This window comes from Amblyomma mixtum, chromosome 5 (assembly GCF_055824585.1).
Source record: "Amblyomma mixtum isolate Tamu chromosome 5, ASM5582458v1, whole genome shotgun sequence".
Lineage (NCBI taxonomy): Eukaryota > Metazoa > Arthropoda > Arachnida > Ixodida > Ixodidae > Amblyomma > Amblyomma mixtum.
The window spans coordinates 62,128,336-62,144,809 of NC_143016.1; the positions used below are offsets into that span (position 1 = coordinate 62,128,336).

At 45.6% G+C, this 16,474-nt stretch overlaps 1 protein-coding gene across 1 annotated transcript; it reads left to right on the plus strand.

Annotated features, from left to right (window-relative positions):
• The first annotated feature begins 12,401 nt into the window (after positions 1-12,401).
• LOC149342416 (uncharacterized) lies at positions 12,402-14,923 on the plus strand. The gene has a single exon (XM_089544699.1). It carries the CDS (start codon positions 12,638-12,640, stop codon positions 13,505-13,507), a length of 870 nt encoding a protein of 289 aa, XP_089400825.1. The 5' UTR covers positions 12,402-12,637; the 3' UTR covers positions 13,508-14,923.
• Positions 14,924-16,474: the final 1,551 nt, after the last annotated feature.

Here is a 16,474-nt window from a genome sequence, read left to right on the forward strand (position 1 = left end):
TGGAACAAACGGCCCTCATATAGTCCATGGTAGAGAGAGGGTAGACAGAGGTTCTTGACAATCACAAAGTGAACAAGAAAGGGGAAGGCCTCAATCCGCATTTACATGAATGAAGTCGACTTCTCAAAAAGAGAAGTCGACTTGAAGTCGACTTCTCTTTTTGAGGGAAACAGCACGTTTTGAGAAGGAAAGGCGTGACTTGTCCTCTACTCTCTTCCTCGGCGTTTTTGCATTTCCCTCAAAAAGTGGACTGGAGTCGACTTTTGTCGCATTCGTATAGATAACCTCTGCTTCAGGTTGCTTGCTAACGTGTCGACAAGATGGCGTTTCTTCGTCTGGGCAACGCGTTCATTACTGGCGGGGTGAAGGGCTTACCTTGGCGCTTTCCCGCCAATGAAGAACGCTTTGTCGAGACCAAAACAAGCCCTCTGATCTTGTCAAGAGATCAAGACAAGCTTTTGAGGCTTTCCCCTTCCTTGTTCCCTTGGTGATTGGCTCTCATATATGTTTTTTTTTTTTTGAAAATCAGGACCATGGACGATGCAGCAAAATAATGCAAACAACTCTTTATCGAACGTAACGTATGCAGGAGTCATTTTGCGCTCGTGGCCATTTACACGAACCAACTTTCCTTCTCAGGCCGATACGCCGTTTGTGTCCGATGAGCGACATTCGCGTCTTGTATGAAGCCGGTCAGCTCGATAAAGGCAGGCAGCATCGAAGCGTGATGCGTGGGCACTTTGCGACTTCCGCTTGCAGGCACCAAACAAGAGTGGATTTAAAGGGAAACAAGCGAAAGGAAGGGAGGCAGATGGGAAGAAGGTTGATAAAACAAGACAGAGATAAGCGCTAGCAATGTCACCGAGTGACGCATTGTTTACGTCTGCCCTTCTAATCCGCTTATCGCCTATTGGTCCCCGATTACGTCGGCCCAGTTCTGTGTACCCGGTCGCTTTGAGTTATGGCCATGCTGAGCGAGGCTCTGTCAACCACTAAATCGCACTAAAATGTTAGCTTCATGGCTTACTCATCGAGAGCAAACATGGATTACAAGAACGTAAAAACAGCTAGAGATAATACCGAAAGCTCCAGGACAAGTTCAGTTCATAAAACAAAACCATGATCACAGCTCAATCACGTGACATTAAACTAGTGATTACAAAAGATTAATAATTACCAAGGAAGAAGGAGTCGTCTCAAGGGAAATAATTTCAGCAAACTACAATGGTCACGCTCAAATTATTCCAGTGCCCAGGTTTTCTTTCCACAAAGCTCTCCAGAGCGCGTCGTCTGATTTACTCGGTACCGACGATACTGCGCACCTTCCAGCGAGAAGACACCCAAAGTGAAAAGCAGCGAAACTTTTCCACGTTAGCTGTTCCGTTTGTTTCCCTTCACGTGATGGCATCATTACGGGTCACGAATGCAGTTTTACAGTGCATGAGTAACAGAAAATCAACGCTCGTTACTATGTCATACCTGAATCGGCGGTTTCTCGCACAGGCCACTAGGTGGCGAGGAATGATCTGTAGTTAGAAATACGCAATTTTGACTATTCCGACCTAGTTACGTGCATTGGAGGGGTTTCTTCGCCTGCAAGCTTCTCGAATGCGCAAGTGTTTTGGCGCGATGTAGCCAGAATTTGTTAGGCCACAGCGTCGAGAGTAACTGCGTTTTCGAAATTCTAAAAACTGGTATGGATATTACTTTCTTTGGGTTACGTACAAGCCTCTCAGTAAGTAAGGAGACTAACAGTAATAGTCAAAAATTATTATTTAACTAGCCTATACAAGTTAGCGCTTCTCAACTACACACCTGCCAATACTATGCCGAAAAAAAGCTCACTTCTTACTCAAAAAGCCTGTTTTTCAAACTCTCAGAACCCTTAGATGAAAGACCCGGTATGCATAGCAGGGCCACCACCACCACTCAGAAACACGACTGAGAGTCCCAAAGCTGTATTGTGGCCAGACCTATGCTTGTAAAAGGCACGTCACATCAAACGTATCCAAATTGCTTTCAGCCATCTCAGAACTTTTCGCTGAGCTAAAACCACGGTGGCCAGGTGGTGAGCGAGTGACCTCATGCGCATATATACCAGCCTGCGAGAGGTAAAAAGACGGGAGAAGAAGCTACAGACAAGTTTGGGTCTAACTACGCGCATAATATATGGCATCATCACATATTGCTGAGATGAGACAGCGCTAAAGCTTGTCTTATTTCAAAAGTTAAAGAAAGTGTTTCATAATCTATTGGTTAATTGCACTGTAGTTGAGATATCAGTGCGGAGTAGTTGTAAACTAAAATAGCTTAACTATACAACACCGTGTTTCTTTTTTTTTATTTCTTCACTGAACCACATGCGGCTGCACACAGATTACACCCGTCGTCATAAGACAGGGGAGGATGCCTGCTGGCTAATTACGGGCAGGGAAAGCAAAATCTAGCCTGCTGAAAACACAAAAGCAAACCATGAACTCGAATGAAGGATAACGAAATAAACGTCCGAGAAGAGTGTGTTATCAAATTAAAGCGCAGAAATTATGTTGGTAAATTAACGTTCATTGCTCTGAAAACTGAGCAGGCAAAAACAGCTAAACAAGTGCAATGACGGCCTTTGAATGCCTCTTTCTACTGTATACCTTGTCCATTAGTTTTATGTCACCTCCTGTTCTTTCAGTTCACTGCATCTGCATGTAGACGGTGCAAGTGAATATGGGAGCAATAACCTTCAAGCCCACACGTGACATTCCCCATCACCCTTTCCATATTCCTTCAAGCGGAATGAATTTCTCAGCAGTGCCGGCCTTTCTTCCAAGAGCGCTCTCTTTATCTGCAGTATTCCGTTTTAACGTAGCGTCCGCTTACTGCAAATAACTAATTTTAATCCAGCTAAATATACTTGCTCTAGGAGAAGCATTCCAGAGAATAATAACGGTTGGAATACTGGAGAGCTCTTGACGAGGGGACAAAAGAGATTTCTATAAGTAAGCGTTGCGTAGTGCAGCTCAGCTCGAAGCAACAGCCATGGCAACGCCGCGTACGGTCTGGTAAAAAAAAAAAAACTTACGTTGGGTTTATTGGAGCCTGGGCCCAGCAAGAGAGTGCGTTCTTCTTTTTTTTTCGTCTTGAATTCAAACAAGCATAATTTGAAAAAACTGCAGGATTTGTTCCCTCCTCCGCAATGAAGAAGTGGGATAATATAATTGTATAATTGTGCCGCATTCCCTCTCCACCTTTACTTATAAACGCGGTCATTTCCTGATTCCCATGAATCCCCTAACTGCACATGGTATGCATTCTCGATCAAAAGCACTGGCGTAATGTCTGCCAACGGTCGCCTCATTTCACTACCACGCCGCAGAACATATTGTTCGACTTTAATAATCACAGGTGTGGTCTTGAGCCACCAGCTGACAACAATCAATTGGTCTTGCCACTCAAGCGTCCTGGAGACTTTTGTCCCCGATGGTATGTCGTGATGAAGTACGATGATATACCATCGTACTGCAGCAAGGAACTTCAATTCTGGCATGTTACTGCGACGCTAGAGACGCCCACAGCTTGCTTCGTAACCGCATGATAAAGCCACCCGTGCAACTGCCCCTAAAGTATGGACACCATGAGTGTTCCCCACCATGGTGGCGAATGAGTATACATGGCAACAGCCGGCCTTATATGTGTTGACATCGCGATCACTCATCACTGTGCGCTTACGGCCTGTGTATGTGTCGGGTGCTCTTTCATTGTTTGTTTTAGAAGCTGTGATACCTTATAATGGTATTGAAGAGGTATCTCTTCTTAGACCTCTAACTACAATCTACCTACCTTACATAGGATGAGTATTCCATTGGGTTCCTTATTCCACGACGCGCAACAACCATAAGCATAGTCAACTCATCGGGCGTCACTATGCATGTTATTTCCGAGGATCATGCATATTCTGGACCAATTCCTGGTCGTTGCTTGAATAAAATGAAATACCACACGCTATCCACGCTCTGTGGGCACAGATGCGATGAACCATGAGTCCCTAAGTATGTTACAAATAAGGTCACAGTCACCGAAGGTGAAAAATAATCAGGATATAAAACGGTATTTATTTATTTATTTATTTATTTATTTATTTATTTATTTATTTATTTATTTATTTATTTATTTATTTATTTATTTATTTATTTATTTATTTATATATTTATTTATTTATTTATTTATTTGTTTATTTATTTATTTATTTATTTATTTATTTATTTATTTATTTATTTATTTATTTATTTATTTATTTATTTATTTATTTATTTATTTTACCCTCAGGGCAAAGCATTACAGAGGGGAGTGGGTAATACATAACACTGCAAAAAATACAAACAACAGCTGAAGAAGCTGAAGAAGAAAGAAGAAGAAAAAATCCTGAGTTGTAGCACCAAGCCGATTCGAAGAAGCGGCAGTAAAATCAGTGAAACACACGACACAACTGCACCATTTAGGGTAATAACAACAAAGCCATATTGTTTTCCTGAGTCAATTTTGAGGCACCACATTATTAATCCGGAAGACCACATTTTAAGATGTTTGGGCCCCTAGATCGAGGTAGAAAATCTTATTTCGGCAGAAATTTACCAGCTTCGAATATGCCATCTCAAATTTGAACAACAACTGTCACTTCCTTGGAGCGATGCGCTGGCAAGGATCAAAGCGCATTAAACGACACGTAACCACTTTCAACCAGCTTTCGGTAGCGGATCGGCAGCGCTGCCGACGCGGTTTGCGGCAGGAAAATGTCCCTGATAAGGTTGTAGCCCAAGAAGCCCTTTCATAAAGAGCGACGGCTGAGGAGGAACTGCGGCGTTGCGCCAACCTTTCTTCTACCTACCCAGGTGGGGAATTTAATGAGACCCGAGACATTCGTTACATTTTGCGTTGCCCCTATAGGGGAAAAACAATGTCGGCGTAACGCAGTTAAAAGGCACCGTTTTATGCGAGGTCCACGGTTTAACGTCGTCGAATCCTTAGCTTCCAAGTAACTTGTTATGGGCCACCTTTTATCGTTGCTCCTTGGCTGATGATTATGATAGGCATTGTGGAGGAATAAACGAAAGATAGAAGGGCAGTGACGTGATTTTTGGAGAAACGTATATACAAAGTCATTTCTTTCGCCCCACGAACCATGAGAAATCAAACGATGAGCGTATCCCGATGAACATGCTTCCACATTACACCTATAGCCGGCGATAATAAATGACAACTCTACGTTTTAGTTCGCACAATGGATATGGAGAAAATAAATGCGATTGAACAGTCGAGGAATTAGCTTGTTCTTGTTCGAGAGAACCGCCTTCCATTTGCGTGGCTTTATGCACACTGATGCGCAGAAAAGAGAAGGCTTCTGATAAGCCAGACACTTCTCCTCTCTGCAATGAGCTTCTTGCCCGACACATCTGTAGCAGCTATAAGTTTGATTTAGGCGTCCACGTTCGTATTAGTGACTGAGACTGCCTCACGCACGCAACCACTGCTGACCATTTGGTGCCACAAACGTCCCCTGTTTTTTTTTTCTTTAAGATAATTCTTTCATTGCTGTTTCTATGTCCTTTTTATTCAAAATACACTTGCTGAGACTGGGCTTCTGTCGTACTTAAGCGTGCATCGCCTTGTTCCTCTTGGGCGCCTGTCTGCCTCCAAGTTCTATCCCTCAGAGATCAGGGAAAGTATCGCTGATGAGCCTAAAGAAGGTGCGAAGGTGTTTGCCTCTTTCATACGTTGGATATTTTTTTTGTTTCTTCCAATAAATTTAGCCTTGCGTGAACCTTTGTATGCTATTTTTTGAAGACATGTATTTGAGAAATATATACAGACACCTTTTGCCATATGCGTCAAATGAAACGCGAATAGAACTAAAACTCGAGCACATAAGCGTGAAAATAGCAACTGCCGAGTACGAAACACTGTTTCTGTGCGTTTCCACTTATGAAGAGCGGTCTCTGCGCATTCATAGAACCAATAAATTCCACTTAGTATTCAGTCTTCATAAACGAGGATCTTCTTTTCAATTTCTCTTTTCAGTTGTCTTCTTTGGATTTGTTTAAACCAAGCCATGTAAAGCGACAAATCATCTGCAGTCTCTGGTGCTGAACGAACGACGAACTATGTTCCACAACAACATATGCCGGTAAAGAACAGCTGACATATAGTGCTGGTAGGGACGGTTATGTGTAGGCGTGATTAGCCTTATGTCAAGTGTGTCGACAAGTCCCCCGCCTGTGCCACATAATATCATGGAAAAATTTCTCCTATAGAGCTGTCTCAGGAGTTCGATGTGCTCTAAAAGCTTCCACGAATGGTTTTGCCACTGCACGCCTCCCAGTTAATGAACCCCCAAGGTACACAATAATGAAGACGTTGTCCAGAGACACATGCTGAGCCGCCAGAAGATTGATACCGGAAGCCTGTCTGCCTCTTTTTATACCTATGCTCTCAGTTATCCCAGCAGAGGATGGGTGATAGGTAAAGGTGGACGCTTTCGGTCTTTATCTTTTGAGAATTTGGTGGACTTTTTTAGTGTGTATTCCAGGACGAAATTATCTGCTTTTTCGACAGACATTATTGCTCATGGAAGAATTACCTTCTTTCTTTTTTTTTTTTTTTGGGGGGGGGGGGGATCAACGTGGCACCCCTCTGAGCTCGAAAGTCACGTTCAGATTACCCTGGCTTGCTTGTTAGCAAGAACAGTTTGTGTATACTAGTTACTAATGTACAAATGATCACGTTTAGAGCAGTGGTTGCAATATGATGAAATGCTATCGTCGTAAAAAAAGTAACAGCGCGGAAGCTAAGCGACCGGCACATAAGACAAAAACGAATATAAACGTCTAACTTTAAAACTCGGTTGACAAAGACAAATATTCATGTAAAAAGCACAAGCGAAAGCGACACACAGATGAGCAACACACAAATGCACATGCCTCGCTTATTCGAGTCAAACCAGACTTTTTTGTCTATTTAGTCGCTTTCAAGTTTGAATAACTTTGTTTGTTCGGGATAAGTACTTGCAAGTGCATCTGTTGCTTGCGACACAAGCTGACCTCTTCACTCACGGAAAGGACTGTGAAAGCAGAAACCGCTTCACGAGAACAAAGTTTCGGATTGGAAATGAGAATAAAGCGACAAAAGCAGGAATCCAGAAAGAGTCAGGAGGTGTCCGATCCCGTTGTCTGCATGATGACGGCAGCGAATGACGTCCCATTGAACCGTCGCGGAAGCCTGAACATGATGCTTTTTTATGTTCTTTATGAAACTTCACGAACTTTCATGAACTTTTTCATTACATTTTTCGTGATGCTTGTGCACGGTTTCGAGTTGACGATGGCTTGTTGCGGTTAAAAGTATTGTCAGTGTTCTTACATACCTTAAGAAAACATCTTAACCAAGTAACAGCTCTGATAAGGTGATAACAGTCTGGGAGCAGAAGGGGATTCACTAATAGACGAAGCTTGACAATGTGGTGGAGAACTTTGGTTTCTACCCAGCATGTGTCTAAAATCGCGGATCAGTGCCTCAAACGTACGGTTTCACAGCTTAATCCAACGATCCCGTCGTATCAGCGCGCTCTTGGCTTCTGCACTTTGAAAATTCTATCGTGTTAATCATTGTAACTCGCTCTCAAAAACCAGCAAGTGCGGCGTATCTCAAGAATACTGACCCTTTTCGGTTAAATTTCATAAAATGAATTCAGCGAACATTGATCCCTTTCTTTTTCGGTTTGAACCAAAAACTCCATCCTCTAGTGAAGAGACCTCAGAGGAATAGCTACACGCAAAGTAGAAAGGAGTCAAAAGGGAGAAAGCTGTATTCTAGCGCACTCTCTAAACGCAACCACAACAGTTTTGAACAACGTAGGACTGGTTCCGGCTGGGTGCGTTCGTTCCAGATAAATTTGGTCGCATCTGGCGTAACAAACGGAGTGATAAAGCCGCGTGACGGCGGCACTGAGCATGAACTTTGCGGCTAGCAAAGCATGATCATTGCGGCAGTATGCAGGAAGAGCAGGACGGCGGCGACCGCACTGAGAAGCAGCGCAGTGAAAAATGTAAATATCCTATGGTACGGCCGCAAATGCCGCATACCGAACATGGAAGTAATTAACGGTATCTTTTACTCACAAAAGCCAGCTTGGTACCGTTTGCGAACAGAAATAACAGTTAGTGGTCATACAAAACTTTAGCACCAATAAATAATTAAGTGTCAGGAGATTTATGACTGCCTTATTAGGTGGAAGTGCTCGTCCAAATTTTCACTTAGCTGCGAATACTTATTTGCCTTAAAAAAACACCACGTTCTGCTCTGACGTCACGATGACGTTTTTTTTTTTTTTTTTCTAGAAGGGAGCACTTCACCGCACTCCTTCTCGAGCCTAAAGACGTTCGAAGAAAAAGGAGCCCCAGGTCGCGTTTCCGTTTGCCGCAAGCACAAGCTTAGACTGGCTTTGCACGTCAGACCGACTTGCGCCTCGAAATATTGCCTCACCATCCTTTCCCGTCTTCGCACCCTTCGCTTATCGCCTGCTCAAATTGTCTCCTTCAGTTACTTCATGCCTTCAATGCCTCCTTCTCAAGTAAACAAAAAAGGCTTTCATACCAACAGCTCTCCCTCACGACACCTGCGATCTTCCTTATGTGAAGAATAGAAGTGTTCAAGTCTGTCCTGTCCGACTTCAGTAATCTGAATGAACTGCACGATCTCGTGAACAGAGCGAACGGCAGGGCGACCTTTTTAATGACTTCGACGCTGGAAGTCTTTAAACAACGTTCTGCCGAAGTCATTATCTGTCGAGCAGAGAACGTGAAGCCCATGAGTCACTGTCACATCGTTACCCACCCTCTCACTTCTCTGTGGCTGGATGGGGGAACGTTTCCTGGAAGATAGTCTCGCAAAATCGAGGAGGGTTCGTTCACGAGGAGGAACATATGTTATGCCGCCTGAGAACTGAGTATTTCTATCTTCTTCTATGGAAACTGTAGTGAAATTTGATGCAGTTGAAAAAACACAGCACAATTTCGTAAGGAAGGGCGCGGCTTTACGTCAACAGTCCTAGCCTCGTTAGCAAGAACCAGCTACGAGAGACGCTGCACAACGCTTGTTTAGCGAACGCTTTGTGTCTAAAAACAACAAAATGAAATGTCAAAAGAATGTTATTTTAAAGCCATCGTTTAGACTATGAAGACGGTGTCAGCAAAACACCATAAATAATTAAGTGGCACTTACGATATATAGCATGAAAGAAAAGAAGGTGGCCGTTGAAGCCTACGAAAGCGATACGTACAGCCGGGGCAATGGTTTTAAAAAGACGCGGGCTCACACGCCTACACCTATATACATGGTGTTTTCCCTAAGGCTTTACACGCGAGCAGGCCCACCCGATCTCTTTGGAGCTTGCTCTGTGACTGGCATTTCTGCTTTTGAAAATCATGTCCAAAGCAAAACTAGAAATTTTGCTCAATTCAGTTGGCTCTTCAACAGCAGTCAGGCAAAATAAGAAGGTGCATGCTGTGTTTTTCAGAAGCTGGAACGTTTCACCCTCCGCACCTCATGTGAGGCTGCTATTTCTTCACTCCTCTGTGGTTATTTTGAAAGCATTCAGTTGCTTTTTTCTAGATACCTAGAAAACTTGCGTAAATCTATCCGGGCAACGTATTTTCACATGTTGCCTGCCTGCAGCGGCATTTGTCATGCGCTGTATTCGAGACAGCCCGACACTAGGCGTCCGTACAATAGCAAGATGACGAAAGCTAGTCTGTTGTGCACAGAGATTTCTCCGCGCCATTAAGTCTATTCTATATTCACTAGCTCAGCCAGAGCTTCTCAAGAATTGCTTCCACGGATGAACCCAGAATGCCAGCGAGTCCTTTAACCACATCTCCTGGGAACGCGGCCCAAAGAATGCATTCCATAAAGTGCACATCTCTCATTTACCATCAGCCGAACCGTTCACATTCAGTGACCGTAGCATGGACCGGTTTAATGTCCTTTGTTGTCCCCCCTTTGACATTCAACGGAAAGGGGGGATATGAACAAGGCGTTAAATCATGGTAAGGCTGCATGAGATGGACTGCTTTTGAAAGCATACTTTGCTGAGAGGGATGCGAAACAGATCACGAAGGAGGCCACAGAATCAGAGTAACAAACAAAGAAGCTTAAAATTAACTCTCTACACCTTGTTTATAGGTGTAGAAGCGTGAGCCCTCGTCTATTGGAAACCATGGCTCCTGCTGTATGTATTACACTCTTAGGCTTCAGCTGCCACCTTCTTAACAGACGCTTCAGTGCATGCTTGTTTTTTTCTGCCACGAAATTGAAGTAAGCACGGATTTTGTCTTTTACCTTAAATATCTCATGTAATTTTTGTTCCACTGAGAAAAAGAAGGAATGGTAGAAGGCTAATCCTATTTACAAGTTTATCAACACAGAGATACGAAGCTACTGAATTAAAATGGTACACGTCTACGCGGTAGGCTTTTGCTAATAGTTGTCTTCTACGATAACAATAAAAAGGATTGGTCCCCCCCCCCAAAAAAAAAAAAAATGCAATCGTGAATGTTTGCTACAGCTCTTGTTCAGTTAAAAGACGATAAAAAGGAGCACAAAACAAATCAAATGCGAATGAGCTAGATATTACAGTCGCTGATAAAATGGGTCTGCTTCAAAACACATGGGAAGTATGGGGCCTGCCTTATACACGCAGTACGAAATTGCTAACAATGCATCTCACAGAAAAATACGCGTGTGTAACTGCATAGAAAATTTCTAAGATATCCATGGAAAGGGACGTGGCAATATCAGTTTCGACATTGCCTCAAACAATGACTCTAGAAACTCGACGTCGAAAGCTGTGTCTCCATCACGTACAGTGTTTTCTTGCACTTCGCACGTAGTCTAGCATGAATATTCACCTACATCTGATCCCATACCGAGATTCTTCTGTAACTTCCAACGTTTTTCACAGGTTCAGCCCGGCAGGGCACTAGATATCTTTTAGATGCGCTCTTGAGGCCACAGCAGTCGGAAAGTGTTGATGAGTTGTGGCCTATCTGTTTCATACATTTCCCTCTTGTTCTTTCTCGGCCGATATGAAGAAACCACGGAAACACTTCATTCTGGTGCCCCTCAGTGCAACATACAACTTTGTGATCGACAGCTCGAGCACGAAATCAACAAAAGAAAACTACCTAAAAAACTATATCCAGTTTGGAGTAATGAGTACGATGATGACAACCACGCATAAATACGTCACTGCCGCTGAAACGACGCAACGAAAACAACGCTAACGACTAAATGTAAACCATGATGCTCGTCTTCTTATGCTCAGCCTTTTTCGTTGGGATGGCAGATACAGGGAGTGTGGCAAACACTGAGTAAAAGGGCATTTACTTTTCAACGAACCCCAAATGTATACTGCTAAAAAATTTCATACCATGGTGGGTGGCAATAGCAGTGTGAGAGCAATGCAAAACAGCTGTACTCATGCCATGGTGTTTCATTCTCTTTTCTAGTAGATGACAGAAATGGGCAAGACAAAAGAGGTTTCGAGCATCAAAAGGTAGGTGGTGTAACTTACTTAGTTCTTTAATTTTATTCTATAAATTAATTAAGTTCAGTGTGTAGCTGTCGATGAGCCGTTAAACACCTGGGCAATGTATTCGGTATACGTCTGAATCCTCATCGCCATTTCGCCTACCCATAAAACGAATTGCCTCATTATATGAATTGAAAGCCGACGCATGAACTTAAAGCACAAAAAGGTCAGTGAACGCTTGTTATGACCAGACACAAGCGTCGAAAAGTCCTTGGATCCGATGTATTTACAGAGTGATGTACAGAATATCGAAATACGCTATTTCATGGCTGCTTACGGTCAGTGCGTTCCCTTGATCCATCAATGCCAAAGTAAGCGCCAGTGCTGCCTTCATAGACGCGAGTGCAAACGCAGAGACAGCGAGTACAGCTTGGAAAACAAAGCGCTGTAGGCGACCCGCATCCTTTAAACTAGGGAGCACTTCGCGGCGACACCAAACCAACGCTCTACCGAGCGCGAGAGCGATTCTTACGCATCAGATAGCCTCACAGACCGCTTAACCGCGCGAGTTCACCGGGCGCACAGATAGACCACGCGCAAGCAGTCTCCTTTTCTCTCGGCAGAAGCGGCGGCGCACATACGGCGGCGCCACCGAAACGGCGCGGCTAGCGCGGCCGACAGATTCGGCTTGGCGTTCGGATCGGCTCGGCTCGGCTTTCGAGCTGCTCCGCCTTCGGCCACCCCGGCCAGCCAGTTGGAGTCGCACCGCTCTCTCCCGGGGCGGCTCCGATCCCGCCCCGTTCCACGCGGGCAGCACAAAGGCGACAAAGGCACCGCCGAGCCTCCTCGCTCACTCATTCTACTCGTGACCCTGCGCGGCTCTCCTGGCGCACTTGAAGCGTGATCGCGGTTCGGGCTGTACTCTCCCTCGCCACCACTTCGCTGCGCAGTAGGCAAAACAGAAGAAAAAGCCGGCGAGCCGTCAGTCTTCTGCTATTGTTACATGATCGCGCAGTGCGACGCACGCTCGAGCATTCGTCATCTCTGTTGTTCGGACGCCCGCGCTCAATGTGCGAACCAGCCATGCTCCTGCCACATCCTTCCGTGATCCAGAAAGGGCCCGGTGCCATGGCCAGCGCAGCCGCCAACGCCACGAGCGTCGCAGCCGGCAACGGAGGCCGCGGCAGCGCGGACCACGTCAAGCGTCCCATGAACGCCTTCATGGTCTGGTCGCGGGGTCAACGGCGCAAGATGGCCATCGAGAACCCCAAGATGCACAACTCCGAGATCTCCAAGCGCCTGGGGGCCGAGTGGAAGCAGCTGTCCGAGAGCGACAAGCGTCCCTTCATCGACGAGGCCAAGAGGCTCAGGGCGCTGCACATGAAGGAGCACCCCGACTACAAGTACAGACCGCGACGCAAGCTGAAGCCCGTGGCAGCTGGGAGCCCCACTGGTGAGACCACGACGGCAACGAGCCCAGCGGCTGTGGTAGCGAAACCTTTGGCGTCGATGGCTACCGAGCGGCCCTTCTTCGCCTTCGAGTCCCCCTACAGCCGTCTGGAGAGCGAAAAGGCTGCCACAGTGCGTCCAACGATGTCAATAGCAGCCATGCCTCCTGTCTCCGCTTCCCAGCACTGGCTAAACTCAAGCCTGGCCAAGCTCAGAGGCGAGGCGGCGCCGCTCTATTACAAGAGCGAGCTGGCATCGCCGTCGCCCTTGTTCGCTTCACAGTCGCCCCCAGTCCCGTCGGCGACGAGCAACTTCCTGTGCCCACTGCCTCCTCCAGGACAGGGCGGTTTCATGCCGTGTCCGTGCCAACCCTACTACTCGCCGGCAGCTGCCCTGCACCCGTCTTTCCCGTGCTTCCTGCTCAAGCATCACGAAGGGATGGGACTCACAAGGCCCCCCACGGTCCTAGCCACCTCACCTATGGCCTGAATGACGAACTACCGTTGGTCGTACGACACTGTGCACCTTCATGCATTTACGGTCTTCCTCTGTGCCACAGACGTCCGAAGCTTCGGCGAGCGCCTTCAGGGTGAGCATCACGTTCGTTATAATGGGAGCCTTCTTACGGACACTGCTTCACCAACCGCGAGCTTGGACCTGCCAAGAGAATGCCAAAGTATGATCTTCGTTCATTGTCATTACGAAGGTGCCAGTGACTCATCGCCATTCGCTTTCTGTACATACTATCTTCGTCTTTCTGAAGCAGGATAATCTCTCCACTGCTTTTGTAAATACGTAAGGGCTCAAATGCGTGTTTCTTTTCTGCACTGAGTGCCCACTCCGAACGTTGATGGAGCGGATGACCAACCGCTGGAATGCTAGTTTCTAGTCCAGCGAGCAGCTCGGGAGAGCTCAACAAAAGGCGCCACAGAGTCGGCTCACAGCTACGAGTCGAGCGAAGAAGAAAAACATGCCTTCAAATGGAGCGGCGCACATTGTCAGGAAGATATGCTGGAAGAATAAAAGCCAGGGGAAAGAAGAATAGCCCGGCAAAGAGAAAATAAAAAGAAAGGTCTGCCGCAGACGAGCACAAAGGCACCAGTCGCCGGTGGAGAACAAGAGCAATTGACTCTTTGTATACGCGGAAGGCAGACGGCCACAAAAGGCCTGCAGAGCTCGAGCACGGTGCGCGCCGCGCGGCTTTTCAAGAAATTACGGCATTCATCAGGCCACCTGTCAGCGCGCCATTCAGGCGCGGCGCATTTTCACCGCGCGGGGCCGACAAGGGCAGCGGCTGCGAGAAGACAGACGCGCTTCTTTCAAGCAACTGCCACACGAAGCGCTAACAGCGGAGACAGTTTGCGCCGCTTGAACGGCCCCCCTCGCCTGCAGGCCCTGTCTAGCGGGCAGCAATGCGAACGTCAAATTCCGAACAGAACCAGTTGGCTTAAAGAGGAATAAGAAGAAGAAATCAAGGAAGCCGTCGATACAAATTCGTCTGTCCAAACAAGAACGCCCAGCACAGTTCTTGTTTCCTCGAGGTGCCCTCGTGTCTTCGAACTCGATTCGAGGCCTTCGCCGCTGTGAGTCTGCCGGGCGGTTATAACGAAATAGGGCTCAAGAATCGCGTGCAGCAAAATGCACTGCGTGCCACCACCGGCCGCATTGGTGGCGAACACGCTAGTCTCTTCTGTGGTCGTCGGTTGTGAAAAGGGTTGAGCGGACACGCTTGATGCAGTGCTTCGAGGCAGTGTGCAGCGATGAAAAGACTCTGCATTATCACTGCCGCGTGTGATAAAAACAAGACAAGTTCCTTATCCTACAAAGTACGTGTGCAATAATGGACAATAAAACTGGCAAGCGGCGCGCTGCACAGCCAGCCGACGCTTTCTTTGTCTCTGCAAAGATGCCTCTGTGTCGTTGTCATCCTTATCATTTCTGCACCCCTTTCTGCACTACAGCCCGTGCGCAACACTGCAGCCGCAGGGCTATAGCGCGCTTTGGGCGGCCTAGAAGAAAGATACCCAGCTCTGGTCGAGGATTTTAATTGCCTTCGCTTCTTTTAGAAATAAGCTTGTTGAAACTTAAATTTTGCAAATTTTGAAAATATTCACGGCATGTGTAAATACCTCATCACTATAGAAAATCCTACGCGTGGGAGTGGTATAGTGATGCGCAGCTTGAAGCAATATTTAAGTAAACGCATTATTACCTTTGACATCAACAAGTATGCACTCCCTGGTATGAGTAAGAGCTTCTTTTTCTTTACACATACCGTATTTATTAGCATCATGCGAAAACAAAAAAATTGGTGGGGTGCGTTTATTATACAGAGTAAAATATTCAGAAAAGTTACATTATTAGAGCTAATCTAATGGGTGCGTTAATAACACGAGTGCCTTCATTGTGCTAGTAAATACGGTACCGTTTTACTTGGGAAACCGGACAAGAGGCAATTACCCGGAGGTATATACATGCGTTCCTTAAGAAAAAAGGCTGTCATATAAAGCAGCGCCTCGTTGTTCCATTAAAAACAAGGCACCCGTAAGGAAACGTAACCGTCAATGGGCTTCTTTTCCGCATATTTTGGTGAGTATAGGTCACCTGCCAATAGCTTTGCCTGCCAATAGCTTTGATTACTTTCAACGCGTTCCATAGTCGAACAAAATTTTACGCAGAGTTTAGAATAAAAAACATTCCATTCTTTCGCGTCAAAAAATTGCGGAGGCTGCAGAAATCCAAAAGGACCCACAGATGTTGGGACATGGTCTATCATGTTGGTATGAAACCCTAATAGTATTTTATGAAACGTAGATATACATTCTTGGTACTACTACAGACTCCAAATGAGACATGTATATGCACGAATATAGAAACACTCACCATTTCGTGGCTACATAAAGACAGTGTGCGTTTCATAGAAGCTGCCCTCTGGTATATTTTTGCTTCAATGCTATAGTAAAATGTCAAGCTCCTATCGCGCGGCCACCGCAATAAATAACACTTCTGAAAATTCCTGGAAACGCTCATCGGCCTCCGAGAGAATTAAATTCCAAGTGGAAACAAGGCAGCTTCATGTCGAAATAACTTGAGTGCATAGTTTCTTAACCTTCAGTATAAGCGGGTCTATGCTCTTGAACAATATCATATATATGCTTTTGAAAAGAAATAGCGATCGTCAGAAACAGCAGGCACATACAGATTTGAAAAGATCTTCAGTCTAAGCAACTGCGATGGAACGGCGAAGGGTCGCCACAGTTTTTCTTGGCAGAGCTACGTGTCTTAATTCAGCTATACCCGTGGGCCTTGACCATGATGTGTGACGTCAGCGAAACAAAATACTGCTAGCCGTATATATATATATATATATATATATATATATATATATATATATATATATATATATATACGGCTAGCAGTATTTTATATATATATATATATATATATATATATATA